The sequence below is a fragment of the Centruroides vittatus genome, unplaced genomic scaffold, assembly GCF_030686945.1.
Source record: "Centruroides vittatus isolate TY-2023 unplaced genomic scaffold, ASM3068694v2 scaffold_149, whole genome shotgun sequence".
In the NCBI taxonomy this organism is placed as follows: domain Eukaryota; kingdom Metazoa; phylum Arthropoda; class Arachnida; order Scorpiones; family Buthidae; genus Centruroides; species Centruroides vittatus.
Window position 1 is genome coordinate 2,387,338 of NW_027122681.1, and position 12,903 is coordinate 2,400,240.

The 12,903-nt window shown below is 35.1% G+C and overlaps 2 protein-coding genes across 7 annotated transcripts in view; one reads left to right on the forward strand and one right to left on the reverse strand.

Annotated features, from left to right (window-relative positions):
- The window catches only part of LOC136987235 (chorion peroxidase-like), a 38,314-nt gene that overhangs the window by 24,481 nt on the left and 930 nt on the right, over window positions 1–12,903 (reverse strand). The window lies entirely within an intron of this gene.
- On the forward strand, window positions 1,251–12,741 carry LOC136987241 (CAP-Gly domain-containing linker protein 1-like). Of its 6 annotated transcripts, none has more exons than XM_067284943.1 (13): window positions 1,251–1,414; window positions 4,062–4,118; window positions 4,724–5,273; window positions 5,370–5,517; window positions 5,992–6,045; window positions 7,907–8,005; window positions 8,497–8,642; window positions 8,706–8,766; window positions 8,834–8,899; window positions 9,634–9,870; window positions 9,936–10,180; window positions 10,941–11,061; window positions 11,366–12,741. In XM_067284943.1, the coding sequence occupies exons 2-13, from the start codon at window positions 4,082–4,084 to the stop codon at window positions 11,399–11,401; spliced, it is 1,800 nt and encodes a 599-aa protein (XP_067141044.1). In that variant the 5' UTR covers window positions 1,251–1,414; window positions 4,062–4,081; the 3' UTR covers window positions 11,402–12,741. The 6 variants fall into 6 exon arrangements, with proteins under 6 accessions (XP_067141044.1, XP_067141046.1, XP_067141045.1 ...); XM_067284945.1 differs by lacking the exon at window positions 1,251–1,414 and adding an exon at window positions 3,665–3,744; XM_067284944.1 differs by lacking the exon at window positions 1,251–1,414 and adding an exon at window positions 3,698–3,757.

The window sequence follows — 12,903 nt, forward strand, 5'->3', positions numbered from 1 at the left end:
ACCATTTTTTGACCCCCTGTATGCTATATACCAGGGGTGGCCAACTTTTGTATACATAAGATCTACTTTTTATCTTAAAAATGCGTCGCGATCGACTTGTTGTCATAGGCATAGTGTAAGTGGGGAGGGGGAGGTGTGAAATACATACTATGTTTATACACTGTGTTTCAGTACGTGGTGCACTGCTTATGAGTCGAGTCATAACTGCATGCATACTGTTGTGTTCGGTTACAAATATAATACATTAAGTCAAGACATCGCGAGCGATCGACCAAAATTGGCTTGGCGATCGACCGGTCGATCGCGATCGACTTGTTGGCCACCCCTGCTATATACTATGAAATACTTTTGCCAACTCCCTTTAATTACTAGTTCGTGACTACCCAACATTAAAGAAATGACGTAGAAAAGCTCTGAAAATATTAGTTTATTCACACGACTAGTACGTAAGGACAAATTCGTACGCAGACAATGCCTCGACTCCTCCATTGTATACATTGACGTACGTTTCTCTACTTCTCCCCCTTTACTGCGTAGACATAACGGTGCGTAGACATAACGTTTCTCTACTTCTCCCCTTTCCATTCGCAAGTCTCACTACTGGCGTGTTTACAGTCTCACTACGTATCTTTTCCGGTCTTCCCACCGAAAAATCGTCTTGGTATCATTGTTTATTTATCACTTATTTTCCTAATTAATAATCAATACATTCGGGAAGTAGGATAAATTCTTGAAAAATCGCCAAAATCTCACGTAACCTCCTCCCCGTATAATTTTATAATTCCTCCACTTTATACGCATTCTAATTAACCACCAGATGGCACCACTTGGAAACACGAACAATTAAATTCCGTAACCCGACACCAGAGGGAGGGGGAGAGAGAGAGAGAAAGAGTTCGTGAACTTCTTCAAATCAAACAATAAACGTGACACGAATACATAAACAAGTGTAAATCTTCTGTTTACGCGCTGTTAATAATACATAAATACAGACGCTTAATAAAATTAACATCGGGCATTTAAACAGGAGGGCGAGTAACCGCTTCGACGCGTCATACCTCGTGGCGCTACTATATTATTACAACCCTTCAAACGCCTTTTTTCACATTTATTAATAATTATATAAAGTTTCTATGTCATAATTAACGAATAAGACAAGTCAAACATCCAATATTTCTGCTGCAGTGAAGCGAAAAATCAATAACTGCAGTCGATGACGTATTCGGACAGCGCCCCCTGCTGCTTCAGATCTGGATGGGGAGATGATTCGAATTCTCGCTCCGACTCGGTCGCCCTCCACCCATTAATTTAATTCTACAACTCCGGCGGATCCTTTTTTTTAAATAAAAAAAAATCCTAGCAGCTATGAAAAAGTCCTATTTACAATCGTGACTACGGCCACTCCTGTTTACGGGTAAGTGAAATTAATTAGAAATTTAAGTTGCGGGCGGCATTATTATTTTTTGTTTTTTAAATCGAAGAACCAGAGGGAAGAAGAAGAACCCTTTGAGTAAACAGAGTTAAGGATCTATCCTTATAAAAATTCAGAGGAAGTCTCTGGAGATGAGATCTAACTTATTAAGTTATCTCTGAAACGGATCCAGCGATCTCGTCGCAGATACCGCTCCTATTCTTGTAGGAGAGAAACCAGTTCTGTGAAGGAACTTTCGGGTTAAACACTTTATTTAACCCGTTTAGTGTGTGAGAGGGAATCCTTCACACTCGAATCCGTTTAAGGATAAAACTATTTTAGAAAACCTAAACTGGTATTTACGATGATCCAGATTGGATATCTACAGGTTCTGATCTGAATCTGGTTATAGAACAGGTGTTTACTTCAAATAAAAAAATGAAGATCTTTAATAAAATTCTTCCTTTTCGGGAAAATGTAGGCTCCCTACTACGTGCGGTAACTTTTGTAGGATTAGTTCGGTTAGATTAAATTACAGACTCCTGTTCGAAAAAGGAGATGTTTTGTTTTTTCCCCCTGATGCTGGATCGTTTTGCAAGTTTAAATTATAAGTTCGTTGTTCCAAATGAAGGATTTAGTATTCTGTAAGACGTCATTTCTTCGCCGCATTGGGGTTTTTAATTAAATATTCCAACCAGCAATGTTCAGAGAGATACCTCCTCTCTAGGAAAAAACACTAGGAGAAACACTAGGCAACACTTGGAGAATTATTATGAAAACACTAGGTAACATTATGAAAACACTGGGCAACATTGCGAGATATACTAGGCAACACTAGGAGAAATACTATGAAAACACTAGTTAACACTAGGAGAAATATTAGGAAACACTAGGGGAGACACTAGGAAGAATTTTTCTTCGAAGACATTACTACGTGTAGGTGTTGGTAAATATCGTTTTGATCCAGTTAAGATAAAAAAGATGTCAAGGCAAACTATCTTTTAATTTAAACACCATAAACTAGAGTCACAAAATTCGAGAGAGGCCAAAACGACTGGACGCAAACAAAAAACAACAACAACAAAAAAGATATAGTAATAATTTCCCCCAACCTACGCCTTCTGTGACAATCCAAAACAAATGCAACGTACTTTACAGAATTTGAATTTCGTAACTGGTTGCGTCATAAGAACGCGCCCTAAAGTAACCTCGGCGGACAGTCGGCAAACATGAAAAGGATTTAAATTGTTGGTAAGTATAACGAAGAGAAGGGGGACCGATCCTCCTCCTACCGAGCCGTAGGGTTAGAGGGGCATTGACATATCGGTAACGAAATTAATATCAAAATAATTTAATGACGAAATTCGACTACGACCTTGATGGCGTCGAGCGGAGGCTTTACTATTTCGCCTCCGCCTATCGGTTTGACAAGGCATGACCATAAATGGGGTAGCAGTTGGCGATTGTTACAGGTAAGAAGCAACACCTCTGTACATGTCTTCCTGTAAGGTTATGCAAAAAATCCGAACTGGTTGAGCAGTTCTACCGCATTCTGCCAGCTTGCGGGTGCGTTATTTTTCTTTCTGAGGTATCTTAGTGGGGTTTTTACTACAGAAAATAAAAAAAAAAAAAAAACATTCAAGCACCCTCGCAGAAGTACAGTACGTGTATTATATATGCCTACTATAAACAGAAGTTATCCAATTTAAAAAATATATATATGTTTATGTTAAAAGATAAATGATTTCTGGTATTGTTTCCTAAAGCATGTTGCAAGAGAAATAAACAGAAATACCCCGAGTCGTACCCCTTAATAAACTGATAAGATTCTTCTGTGCTCCCCTTTTAACACTTAAAAGTAATTTAATATTGTAAGATATTTTTGCCATTCGGTTAAAATTCCCTTAGGGGATATAGATTATTTAAATATTCGGTTAAGAACACCTCAGGGTACGAATATTTTTAAACGTGTTAAAAGAATACACGTCTCCAGCCATTTTTTTCTTAGAAAAAGATGTTCTAATTTATCACAAAAAGGGAGATGTTCCTGTAAACACACACAATTAAATACAGAATATTAAACGTAGCCTATATTTATCTTTTGTGTATAAAAATGCTTACACCCTGGGTGCAAAAAAATAAATAAATAAAAAATAAAAAGATTAAATTCTATCACGTGCGACCAGACCAGAATCGAAGGAGTTTATTTTTATAAATTAGTGGCGAATGTACTGTACTTCAAACGATATTGCATAAGCTAAACGATACACTGTTTCCTGTTTCCTTTTCGAACAAGACTTAAAAACATCCCTTTTCTGTGTCTGGGTGCTTCTGTACGCTTTAATTGTCCATCTTTTTTATTGTTTAGTTAATTATAATTCGATTGTTTCCCTTTTTTTACTCTACCTGCCCCTAATTGGGTACAGATTTGTAACAGCTGTTAGACGATGGAGGGTCCTACCAACGAATTTATTTGTTTATACGCACGTCTCTTTTAGAATTTACAACTCGAGTAGCGTTACACGCTGTTGCTGTAATATATTACAGTAGACAGATTTCCGCATTACGCATAAACCCCGCTGATATTTTAACACATAGTTCATGTAAAATTTCTATCTTATTATTATTATTATTATTATTATTTTTCTAGCTTTATCCCGTGCGGAAGACATGAACGGGTCCACGGATTCGCCCCCCGACCAAGCTGGTAAGTTTAATTTTATATTCGGGTCTCTTTGTTGCAGCGAGCGAGGGGTGGGATACGAGTACGGCACGTGCCTTCCTTTTTTATCCCAGTTAATAACCATGTTAGGTACATCGGACAAGGGGGCATTACGTAATGCCAAAAAACGTCACAGAATAGGAGGAGGGAACGTACGGGAGGTGGGAACTGGTTTCCTTTTCTCCCTTACTTGTTCATTCTTCGTCACAACCCACGCGACCACGTTACTGTATGTACTACCGACCGCACTTCTCCCATGGATTGGACTATCAACGACGACTCGGGCAAGACGCAGAACGCCATGCCTTCCAGCGGACTATTTAATTCTTTCAGAGGTAAGTCGGCATCACGTTTGATCTCCCTCCTCTCCCCCCGACTGCTAGTCGTGATCGTTAAACATCTGCCATAAAATCGAAACCGTTAAAGAATCACCTGCGTTACCGCGTCACGAATCAAATGAGTTATACCCAAAAAAGGTAAAATACTAACGTGATGGCGATTGTGTCGCAACGGAGTCACGTGACTCGCTTATCTCGGTACAGAGTTACATCTCCCTGTACACCATTTTTTTTTTTATTACTATTTTGCAGACGGAACGTTATCGGACAACACCGACGACTACATCGTGGGTGATCGAGTGTGGGTGAACGGTAGGAAGTCAGGATACATCCAGTATTTAGGCGAAACGCAATTTGCGTCGGGTGACTGGGCTGGGGTGGTCCTTGACGAGCCCATCGGTAAAAACGACGGTTCAGTAGCGGGAGTTCGCTATTTCCAGTGCGAACCTAGAAGAGGGGTGTTCGCTCGCCTTCACAGACTGACGCGGTACCCTATCACACCTCCAACCAAGTACGACGTCCACACTGCGGTGAACGGAAGTACCAGTAAAACCACAACCACCAAAGTCATGAATTCGCCCAAAGGTACCAAAACTGTAGTCACCTCCTGTACCACCGTGACCAGTCCCCCGAAAAGTCCAAGGCTAAGAATTGCCGACAGGGTCCTGGTAAATTCCAGCAGTGGTATCAGGACGGGTGTCCTACGTTATTTGGGCCCTACGGCCTTCGCTAGTGGGCAATGGGCTGGTGTGGAACTCGACGAACCCGTAGGAAAGAATGACGGATCCGTTGCCGGAAAAAGGTTAGAAACCATTGCACGTGCCAAATTGTTACTCATTCTACGTAATGCCTTAATAATTTCCTGTTTTGTAATTATATATTTTATTTATTTATTCAGGTATTTCGACTGTCGTATGAAGTACGGCCTGTTCGCTCCCATTCATAAAATTACCAAAATAAGTGGAAGCTACGCTCGAGCCACCTCTCCCATCCTGAGAAGCCACGAGTCCCTCACAACCTCCACTACTTCCAGCAGGACAACCATGGTAAGTGTACGCTAGCGGGTTACCTGCGCTAATTCGAGAAAAAGGGGGGGGACTGCTACAAAGCAAAATAAGATTGTCACCACTTACTAAATTAGCACAAGTTTAACTAGTTTCACCCACACAATGAAGAAATGTAAGAAACAACCGGTCTAACTTTTTGTTCCTCAAATATTTTGGAGGAAGTAGATAAAATAGGTTAGATGGTATCTTCTATAGAATTTTTAGAGGGTGGGACATACCCTTTACAAAGGCGTTTCCCTTCTCTAAAATTAGAAAATTAATATTAAATGTTCTCTTTCACTTTTAGATTGAAAGCCTGTTCCTCAGCTCGACTTAACAAGTGGTGACAAAATTAAGCAATTGATGTATTTAGGGCGGGGAAGAGAGAACAATTTCTTTCAATCACATCGAATTATTGTTAGATATTGAGGGTCGTGTAACAAATTTTATTTAATTTGTTTTTTATTTCTATAGAAGTCTGCGAGTCCCGTCATCTCGAGCGTTCAGGCAACAACTACGGCAATGCAGGTAAGTAGCACAATTTTTAACGTTAGCTTCGCATAAATAATCATGTCATACGCTTTCGTACGCATGTATTATTGTTATTTTTCTTGATTGATGCGCTGTTCACATGGCTGAAAATGATGCATTTGTTATGTGACGCTAATGATCGGGTGAAGTTTTATCAGATTTCGTATCGATCGTAACAAGAGCTTACCCCTATCGATGGCATGTTTCTGTTGATACTATCGAATCTTTTCGTTCATTCCACGCAATATTTCGACTCGCGTGAATAAACTGTTAGAGTCATCGTCTGAGGTTTAAAATTGAATGCGACGTAAAAACTGCGGTCTTTCGTATACATCGAATGAATACTAATTATCGTGCGATTTGATTCGCTTAAATTTTATCAACAGAAAAAAAAAAATCTGTCACGCAATAAAGGACAGACAGTAAAGAAAAAGACATCGCGATGACGACGACGTCGACGACAAAAGCCGGAAATCACTTAACAGTCACCCGATCCTTAAAATAAAACTGACATATTGGCGGTCACGTGGTCCGTTTTTCCAAAGATTAACCCAAATTTTGTTTGTTTTTATTAACATTGTCTAATTTTGTCGCTTTTGCATGTACATTTTTTTTTTTTTTTGTATGTGTTATGTGTCTTTGAATTTTGCTGATTTTTGTTTTTGTGTTTTTCTCCCTCTTTGTGTTCTTGTTCCCTATTGGCTGCACTTAGGTTTTGAAAGTATGAAGACTTCCCAGCAAGCATGGAAGAAAAAAGTTTTTGTTTTGTTTCGCTTTGGTGTGTGCTATAGTCAACATTATTGATATGTTTATAATTATTTTTTTTTGTTTTCTTATTTTTTTTATAAAAAAATAATGTGCATGACGTTAACATCATAATTTTTGAAAAATATGTACATAGAAAGGTGGTGGGATTTAAAAAAAAATTAAATAAATTTTGTATCCTTTATATTTAAATGAAGTAAATAAATAAAAGCATAATTTTTTTAAAATTGTGTTTTGATTGCCTATCATCCGAGACTCGAAGACAGCAGCTGTCATAACAAATTATATGCACGTTACTTAAATTAATACTACAAAAATACTCCTTTATACTGTGTAAATATATATAAGAATACAAACACTTCCAGAGATTTTAAAAATTAAAAAAAAAACTTAAAATTAACGTGTGATCAATTTACAGTCCACTAAGTAATTGCAAGTCCTAAATCCTAACTTTATGCTAATTATCAACTTTAGCTCAGTAATGTGTTAATTAATCAATTAAATTATTACCCTGGAAGCCCTTATTTCTGTTAGTGCCTCAATTTAACAGTAATATTTTTAATAAGAGTAAAGAATATTAAAAAGTTCCAAGACTTAAAAATGATTTATATTTATTCCTCGTGTAGTTTAGAACTTGAAACTCGTTAAGTCACGCTATTTATGGCTCCAGTCCAGTTAAAAATCGAAATCTAAGGATCCAGACATAAACGATGTTTTAAATGCTCTCATTAGTTGTAAGGCGGATTATATCCATTATAAATGAATACCCCAAAAAACGCATGGATCAGTTAGTTCGTTTTTTTATGTAGTACCAGTCATTCAAAGTAAAAATCTCCTATTTTTAAACTCGTGAAAGACTTTTCTAATTTTAAGTTATATCAACACGATGTCGAAACAGAGTTAGGAGGTCAAGAAGTTGCTACACTCTTCAAAGTGTCGAAACTGGGACGTACGTATTTTTAATTAACAGACACATCCTCCTTTTTCAATTATCGACCGTGTAAACGAATTTTTCCTTCTTATGTAAGACAGCTGCTGTCTGTTTAAGCTTGTTCGTGTTCATACAAAAGCGTGACGTCATTAATACTTATAGGAAGCTCTCAAGGAGAAGGAGGAACACCTGGAGCAGTTGTTGAGAGAGAGAGACTTGGAGAGAGCGGAAATAGCTCGCGCTGCCTCCGAAATTAAACAGGTATGAATGAACGGGCTACGTTAGCCCAGTGGTTCCCAATCGAAATTCCACAGCATAAAATGCCTGTAAAAATCTTTTTTGAGTGGAGGAAATATCAGCTTCCTTTTTAGATTTACTGAGCACCTCCTAAATTATAACTAATCACGAGATCTTACCCTAAATGGATACATTCTTTTATTTAAGAGACACTTTTAACTTTTACACGGCACCCAAGACAATATTTATTAACAACACTCGCTAATCATGAATCGTTGAATATTTCGAGCAGTCTACCCCCCAAAGTAAATGAATTAGCTTAACTTTTCTATCATGAGCAGCAATATACATAGACACAACAGACATAATACGTCTTTAGGAACCCATAAATGACCTTGAAACTAGCGCAGCTACCACCCCTGCGGCACGTCATAAAGGGTGGTACCATATCTAGGTTGGGAAGCACTGGAAGAATACGTTCGATTTGTTTTACGTAATCGATATCTTCTCATCAGGCAGAACAGAATTTAGAAACATTACAATTGGAGCACGATCAGTACATGGAGCAGAGTGAATATAACATAGCATACCTAAGACAACTGTTAGACGAAAGCGAACAGGAGAGGAAGGAATTAACAGCTCGATTGGAAGAAGAGAGAAGGTACTGACTTCATTTTTTAATATTCGACATCTTTTGTTCTTTATTTGACTTTTTACTTTACAGAAAAGTAGAAGATTTACAATTTCGTATCGAAGAGGAGTCGATTATCAAGCATGGATACAGGGTTAGTAGATAATATTCTCTTTTGAATTATAATTTGCAAGCATTGTAATTGCTGTTTTGATTCTTAGAGTAATTCGGATAATTCAGACGATGACGATGAAAACAAGGTGAAAGCGCAGAAAGAAGTTAATAATGTAAGTTTTTATAAAGTTTAACGCTCGTAAAATATTTGTTTTTAATGCTAATGTGTTAAGTAATAAACAGTATTCTGTTACGTTGTGTATTAAAAAAAAATATAGAATAATTTTAATGTGAACGAGAAATAGAATAATTTTAATGTGAACTTACGTTAGAGAAAAGGAAATATCATATTAAGTTGTTTACTGGTGTCGGCAGGATAAGAAATGGCGGCGAAACTTTCCTTTTATTAATTACACATGCTGGAAACTTATGATGTTTAGCATTCTAATTAAATATTATAATCTCTAAAAAATTTCTAATCTGTGAAAAAAATTGGAAAACATTTTTTAAATTATAATTTTTTATCATCTTTTTAAACAATTTAACAAATTTATTTTCAAAAAAATCAATAAGTCACTAAAAAAAATAAGTTTCGAATTAGAGAGGGAATTTTTTTTAATACTTTACCTAAATTAAAAGCTTATATTCATTAAAATTATTTACGTTTCTTTTGTAAATAAGATTTCAAACGAACATGACATCATTAAAGGAATGGCAAAATCTATTTAAAGTAAACCACAAGCTGTGCATCATTCCACATCCAGTTGCATCGGCAATTAATTATTCTAAGAAAAGGAGACACATTTAGCCTCTTAATTCGGGTTAATCCTTATAACAGACCCTTATTAACCCCGTTTAGTTTATTCAGTTATGGGTGAAGAATTTAAGTTGTACTTGTATTGTTTAGGAGGACGAGAAAGTCGGAGAAACGTCGGGCGAGGAGGATAAAGACGGATTAATAAAAAAACTGCAGAAAGAACTGGATGATCGAGAATCTCAAATGATGCAGATGAATGCAACGTTGCAAGAAACGCAACTGAAGTTAGAACAGTTAACTGACAGTTACGTGAGTCGCAATAAGATCAATAACCACATCAGCGAGTTGCAGGCTGAAAATATAATACTGATTAAAGAGAAAAATGATGTAAGTATGCGAGAAATTTAAACGTTTTTAAGTAATTTAATTACTCAATTATCGTTTACGTACAGATTCTAGAGAGATGGGAAGAGGCAGAAAAAATGAAAGGCATTTTAGAGCAGGAACGTGATCAGCTGTTGAGAGAAAGGGCGGAACAGCAGGCGGCAGTCTGTGATAGAGACTTGCAGGTCGCTCAACTTAAAGCGGAAGTGGAGAGACTTAGGTTGGAGTTTGCTCAACATAAAGAACATCTTAAACAACAGCTGGAACAAACAGAAGTAGAGACAAGAGCCATGCAAGATCTGCATCAGCAACTGTAAGTTGAATTCTATAGCAATACAGGCCTGTGTGATTAATAATTGAAGTTATTATTGAAGTTAGGGCGTTGAACGTTTTTTTTAATTACTGACCTATATTTAAAAAAAAAGTTTTAATTCAAAATCCATTAAGGACGTGGAAAATTCTCTCTTTGATACTATAATTATACGAAGGCTTTATTTAATACTTTAGAATATTTTAAATTATCATTAAATATCACAATAATGATTGTTATTATTACAACGATTAGTATCACGAAAACCGAATTAAGTTACTATATAATTAGATTTTGCAAAAAATTAAATTAAATATTCTAAATAGCCTAATTGCAATTGCTTAATGAAAAAATAGATTGGTTATGATTCTTCCCTGAATATAAAATTTGCAAATTTAATAACCATAAATGGATTTAATGACCTATAAATGTACTTTTTTTTATATATCCGAAATTATATTTTAAAAGAATAAGCCCATAAAAGCGTTGGAAAATCCTGAATTATGTAAGGAAAATTAAAATGAAAAATTGCTTTCGGTCCTAACAATAGGACAGTTATAACGGTACCTAAAAGTGTTTGTATTTTTTTAAAAAATAAAATACAATAAGACATAACAATAAATCACTGTCCTATTTACATTAATCTTTTGTAATATTGAGAGACTAAAAGTGTTTTATTTTTAAATACTGAATAAAGTACTAAGAATAATAGCGTTAAGTATTGTTTTTAAATTCTATTTTTATTTATTATTATTCTAATTAGTGTATTGGAAAGAGACGCTTTAGACGAATTACAAAACGAATTGCGACAAACAACAAGCGAGCGCAATCAATATAAACGAGAAATTACCATATTAAGAAGCGATTACGAAGCCCTAAAAAAGGTAATATATTAAAATCAAACGAGAAATTTATTTACTATAACGTCGGGCTGCAATTCTTAATGCTCTTTTAATTTAAAAAAATAAATAAAATAAAATAATAATGATAATAATAAAATCACGCCACTTCCGCTCCAGACCGGAATTTCGTATGTAGCATCCATATCCGGTCGAACTAACTGAAGATTAACGAAGAACGGACAGACGTACGGACGGACGAGTGGGAATTTATAGGTTTTTCAATGTAAAAATTGCAGCCCGAGAATTTCCTTTAACACAAATAAACTAAATTTCGTACATTTTACAGATAGTCGAAGATAAAAAAGAAGAAATTGCAAGCTAAACAAGAAGAAAAAATAAATAAATAAAATTTCAGAAAATTCTCTTCAGATCTCACACCCACTTCTTAAGAAACCAAAGAAGAATCATTTCTTTTCACTATTAGAGAAGATAGTAGTTAACCAAAAATAAAAAAAAAAAAATTTAAATATTTAAGTATCGGCCCGCCATTAGCCGAACATCGATCTCGTTAATAACCAATTAGATGGTCATCAGTGTTATTTTAAATAATAAGCTTTCATCCACGTGTATATTGTAACAGTGCAATAGTCTACGTTTCTTTGTGTTTTTTATTATTATTATTATTTCTTTTTTTAAGTCTGACTTGACGAAGAGATAAGACACGAAGGGGGGGTATAAACCGTCCTTTCACACAAGTCGGCAATTTATTTATTTAAAGATGCTATATTTATCCGCTATAAAGGCGTTTGAAACTGTATTCCTATTTTAGGAAGAACTTATAAAGGTCCAGGAAAGTGCCTGTTCGCGTTTAAAATTTTTTACGCATGTATATTGTATATAAATATATATATAAATGCCAGCAACAATTATTTCAAAATAAATCGCAATAATTAAGAAATTTGAGGAGGAATAAATCGCAAAAAACAAAAAAAAACAACTTTCCACTTTTGTTAACGTTTTTTAAAAAAAATTAATAAAGAATTTTCAGGTTTTCTGATGAAATTTGCATTCAATATTAGGATCGATTGGAGTATATCCGTTTTAGGATCTTTAAGGGAAACTGTACCTAATACGTGAGCGATTTTATTTCGTGTATTTTTTAAAAAAGAAGAAATTATTTCGCATTTTCTCGGCTTTTTCAAATATTTTAAACACAAGAAAGTGCTGGAGGACGAATTTGAATATTTATAAAATTTATTATTAATTACATTCCGGAGAATAAGTTTGAAAGATGTTATGTATAATAATAATCAAACAATTATGTAAAATAAAAGAAAAAAAAAACTGATTTAAAGCCTTGTCTTATTTCGTATGTGGCTCCATCTTGTAAACAACTGTTAAAATTATACAATATAAAAATGATCCAACTAATTTATTCCAGTTTAAGAAATTCTAAAACTTACATAACGCTAAGCAATCATAAGAGGGGAGGAATAATATCTTTTGCTTCAATCATACTGTTAAAACTCCAACTGAAAGTAATGAAAGGATGTATTAAATTGGCTTGTACACACCCACCATTGTTTAAATAAAGTTTTGAAAGAGCTTATTAAAATGCTGTTGTGGCAAAAACTTCAAATTTTGGAATGAAACCTAGCTTATTTACATTGTTAAATGGGATTAATAATAAATACCTGTAATTATACGTGGAAAAACAATTTATTTACTATACTTCTAGGCATTTACTTACATAGGCGTGTTTCCAATTACCATTTCGAGCAAACAAATGCAGTATATAGTACAAATTCTTAATTGTTTATTTTTGAGGAGTATCAATTTAATATAAAAATTCTGTCAGTACAGACTGATCAAATTTTAAATAAT